This window comes from Trachypithecus francoisi, unplaced genomic scaffold, assembly GCF_009764315.1.
Source record: "Trachypithecus francoisi isolate TF-2019V2 unplaced genomic scaffold, Tfra_2.0 Lachesis_group21, whole genome shotgun sequence".
Lineage (NCBI taxonomy): Eukaryota > Metazoa > Chordata > Mammalia > Primates > Cercopithecidae > Trachypithecus > Trachypithecus francoisi.
Window position 1 is genome coordinate 26,545,977 of NW_022681467.1, and position 4,594 is coordinate 26,550,570.

General features: G+C 52.1%; 1 protein-coding gene across 1 annotated transcript; it reads right to left on the reverse strand.

The window, feature by feature from the left end:
• Positions 1-880: 880 nt before the first annotated feature.
• Positions 881-4,231, reverse strand: ZCCHC3 (zinc finger CCHC-type containing 3). Its single transcript, XM_033185998.1, has one exon. It carries the CDS (start codon positions 3,594-3,596, stop codon positions 2,388-2,390), a length of 1,209 nt encoding a protein of 402 aa, XP_033041889.1. The 5' UTR covers positions 3,597-4,231; the 3' UTR covers positions 881-2,387.
• Positions 4,232-4,594: the final 363 nt, after the last annotated feature.

Below are 4,594 nucleotides of genomic sequence, written 5' to 3' on the forward strand. Positions count from 1 at the left end.
AACTGCTGGCAAAGATGGGAAAGAGGGATGGAAGGGAGGGAAAGAGGGATGGAAGGGAGGGAAAGAGGAGAGTCCGCTTGCTTTGGGAGACACGGAGAGGGGCTTAACTGGCTCTGAAAGACAGGATTCCCAAGAGCCTACCAGGTCCCAACTCCAGATCAGCTCTGGAAATATCCTCAAATCACTGAGTCTGAGAGTCAATATACTGGGAATGTTTAACTCTTAGGATCAGATCATCCTAACATCACCAGCTGGAAAATCCGTCAGAGGGTTGTACCTGGGGTCTGCAGGGTACTGGACCCAAAGTCCAGAGACCTTGACCCTATTCTGCTTGCAGGCCCAGTCTCCCGGGGGGGGGGGGGGCTAACTTGGATAAGTAAGTCAGCTCCCTGGACCCCCCCTTCTCTTTTTCAACAGCTGGAAGAAATGGCATTTTCCCAGAACCCAAGAATATTTTGCATCCCATCCACGGCGCTTACAATAACAGAAAGACCAGGAAGCTGGCAAACCACATCCCTCTTTCCCACAGGTCTGTAATCTCCCTGAGGGCAGGGTTCAGCTCACACATCTTACACTCTGGTCTCAAACCTGGCTGCCCATCAGAATTGCTTGATGATTAACTAAAATGTTTCACTTCCTCTAACACTGATTCTGATTTCTTGGAGCTGTGTTAGGACCTAAAACCTGTTTTAACAGTGTGCTAACTGATTGTGATGCAAAGGGACCAGCACAACGTAGTAGGTGCTAAGTGTTGCCTCCAGGGGTGGGAAATGAATTTAGCAGGGTAAACAAATGGAGTGTAGGGGAAGTGGGATTGAAATACGGTCTGCATCTGGGTAACTGTGCATCTAACACTTGGAAAGGAAATAGTGCACCAGTGTTAGCAATACAAAAGATAAATATTTATTCAGAACAAACTTTTAACAATCAATTTTACATTCTAAGCCACAAGGAAATAGCAAAACATATAGCAAAGGAAAAGCAAACACTAAAAGAAAAGCAGTGTACTGTCTTTTCTACTTGATAACACTTAGTTGGCCCATGACCTCTCGCTTGGCCTATCTCCCAAGTACATTTTAGAGTTAACAGCTCACTCATAATTTTGGGTTAAAATCCATCTTTCTCCTGAGTCAGGAGTTGCAGATGAGCTCCAGCTAGCTGCTTCTCTAGGGTTCCTAGTTATTGAGGCTAAGGTGCAAATGTAAACCTTTGGTAGGTTTCTTTACACAGGGGCACCCCCATTTCTCACTGGTGACAATGAATGGGGAAGGGGTAGGGCCTCCAAAGGACCTGGCACACTTTAATCCAGAAATGGTACCCCAGGGAGCAACACATGCACCCTGGAGTGTGTTCCCTGGTCCTTTCCGTATCTCCCAAGTATTCAGAAAACCCCTCCTTAAAACCTTCTCTTTCTGCTCCCTCTTCCAGATGATTTCTCAGCATTCCTCTGGGCTCAACATTCTGGAGAGATCAGACTTTCTGGGCCCTCAAGTGTTGAGGAAATTGTTGTGAAGTGTGAGAGGTAGTGGAATGAGCACCGGGCTTGGGGTCAGGGGACTCTACTATAGGCTGGCTCTGGCACCAGACAGCTATGTGATTTTCACCGAGTCATTTAACCTCTTTGGGCCTCTTTCATCTGCTGGAAAACCACGGAATTGGTCTAAACCAACTCTCAGGTTCTTTCCAGCAGGAATATTCTGGATTCCATGATTCTATGAAAAATGGCTTCTGAGCCACCAAAAGAGCTGTCATGAAGTCCATGCATTTTTGTGCCATAAAGAGAGGCCCTTGGCCACCATTCAGAGCTTATTGATTCAGATTATATACACTTCTAACAACACTGGTTTCACAAATTCTGACCACGTAGATTAAAAGCAGCAAATTAAACGAGGGAGGGGAAGAGCTGCAAAAGGTAGACACTCTGATAGAAGCCACAGTCAACAATGTTTTCAGTTAAGCAAACACTGATGGAGTGCCTACCACGTGTTGGGCCCCGTACCTAGTGCTGGGGCATAAAGATGAGCAAGGCAGCCCAAAGGGTGAAAATCCAGGGGAAGACAAGGTATGGGGCGGGGAGGGCGGGGAAAGAGAGAAAAAGTACAAGAAATAAAACAAAAACCCAATAGAAAAACGAAAATAAAATTTAAAAAAGGGAGGGGCAACACATCTGCACGCTACAGTTCTCCGCAGTCGTTATTGGTGACAGAGTCACCAATTCAGAACAGGCTGAAATGGAGTAAACTCGGTTTAAGAAGGCATAGAGAGATGTCTCTTGTAGGTTTTAAAAAGATCTCCTTCAAAAACGATAAAAAATGGTTTAAAAAAAAGTTTTGGCACTTAAGAGGGGTAAGCTGGCTGTGTGTTCACCCTGGCAGGCAGGCGGGTGTTTAGTGCCCGGCCACGCCGGTTAGCTGAGCTGCCACGGAATTGTGAACTGCTTTGGGACACTGGGCAAAGGCGTGTCCTCGCTTGCCACAGAGGTTGCACACGATGCCCTTCCGGCAGTAAGGGCTCAGGTGCCCCTCCTCCCCGCACCTGAAGCACCTGTCCTGCGTGCAGCTGCCGCTCATGTGGGTCCGGGAACCACATTTAAAGCATGTCTTGGGCTGCCCCTTGTACCAGCTGTAGCCCCTCTCGGCCCCCAGGAAGAAGGCCCCTGGCAAGTGCCTGACCCCGCCCTCCCCCTGGCGCAGCTCGATCTCGCACTTGTACTCCCCGGTCCAGATCCCAAACCTGTCGGTCACTTTCACCGGCACAGCCAGCACGTCGCAGTGGCGCTTGAGCCAGGTCACAATGTCCTCCACGTCCACCGTCTCGTTCCGGAAGAGGATGAAGAGCGTCTTCAAGCTGGACTTGCTCCGCCCCAGCACCACAAAGTTCTCCCAGCAGTCCTCCTGCTCCCGCTTCTCCTCGTAAACGCGCAGGAACAGGGCCAGCTTCTCCGCCGAGCGGAAGCTCACGTCGAATTCGCGACTGCCCGGGATCTGGATGACCGCGTAGATGTCGCTCGGGTCCATGCCGATGGAGCGCAGGATAAGCGCTCCTACCACGAAGTCCCGGGTCGGGCAGGAGCCCTCGTCTCCCTGGAAACAGATGCGGACAAGGAAGCGACCCTTGCCCGGGCCCGCCCCCGCCGGCTCGTCCTGGAGGGGCCGTTCGGCCGCGTCCTCGGCCTCGCCGGGCCTGGCCGGGGTCGGCATGGCTGCCGCCGCCGCCTCGGCCTTCTTCCTCCTACCCGCCTCGGCAGCGCCCTTCTTCTTGCGGGGGTCCGCCGCCTCGCCGGCTGGATCTCTCCGGCGGCCCTTCGGGTCCCCGCGGCCAGCAGGTGGGAAGTCGCCGAGGTCCGGCGCCGCTAGGCCCGCGGGACCGCCGAGCCCGGCGCTCCCGCCACCGCCGCCGCTTTCCTCCTCCCGCCGCGCCAGCCGCGGCTCGCGGAATTCGCCCTTCTTCTCGGCTAGATTCTTTACCACCTGGGCCCAGCCCATCTTCTCGCGGCCGCCGTCGGCCTCCTCTCCCCGGGCCGCGGGCCGCGCGGGGGGCAGAAGCTGCGGCCGCCCACGTTTCCTCTCTTCCTCCGCGCCGCCGCCGGTGGCCATTTTACCTCCTTCCCAGCATCCTCCACTCGCTCCCGCAGCCAAAGGGCGCCCATCGCGCGCGCCCGCCCGCCGGGGCTGTGGGGGTTTGGGTTTTTTTTTTTTTTTTTTTGAAATTTGACGCTACCCTCCCCCGCCGCCGCTCCCTCAAAGGTATTCACATGCGGCGCATATTGGCCAGCGCCGGCTCTGCGCCCGCTGGTAACTGCTGAGCTTCTCTTCCGCCAGCGCTCGCTCCAACCTCACCTCCGTCCGCAGCGGGATGGGGCGCCCGGAGGCGTCCCTTTCCCCAGCGCGGGTTTGGCAGCCTCCGGCCTCGCTCTCGAGGATTTGGCATTTCGCAAGCGGTGCTCGATGATTTCATGCAAGCAGCTTTGCTAACGGCCCACAGCCCACAGGCGGGACGAATTCAGAAGCATCTCCCCCGTTTTGTTGTTTTCTTTGTACTTTTTCCTGTTAAAAAAGCAAAAACAATAGCAAAATTAAAACTTAGCTTTCCCTTTCCCCAGAACTGACTGCAATGCATTATTTTTTTCCCACGTCGGATTATGCATATTTTCAAGCAGAAAAGTTGAAAGTTTTACAGTGAACATTTTACCATTAACTTTTTATCATTAAAATTTTACTCTGTTTTATCACACTACACCTCGATGCATTCATCGGTCTTTATTTTTTGATACGTTTCCAAGTAAGTCATATTGCATTATTTTTATTTGTTTTGAAAAGACCTCTGTCGTACTTAGGATGAAGTGTGAGTGCTTCTTACGTTCCCGGTACTGTGTTAAGCACACTTCAGACTTTATTACATGAAATCTTCCAAAAACGATGCCGTAATTATGCCCATTTTACAGATAAGGAGGCAGGAATTAAGTCACTTGGCGGAGTTAATAGGCAGCCCCACGTATAGGTAGCTTATATTTCTTTAACCACTATTTCTGACGCTGTGGATCAAGAACTGTGCATCAGACTCTAGGAAACTGTCAACAGGCAGATTCCCTTCA

Bases quoted from the DNA above. Each gene is read 5' to 3' on its own strand.
- ZCCHC3 (XM_033185998.1), bottom strand. From the start codon at position 3,596: ATGGCCACCGGCGGCGGCGCGGAGGAAGAGAGGAAACGTGGGCGGCCG.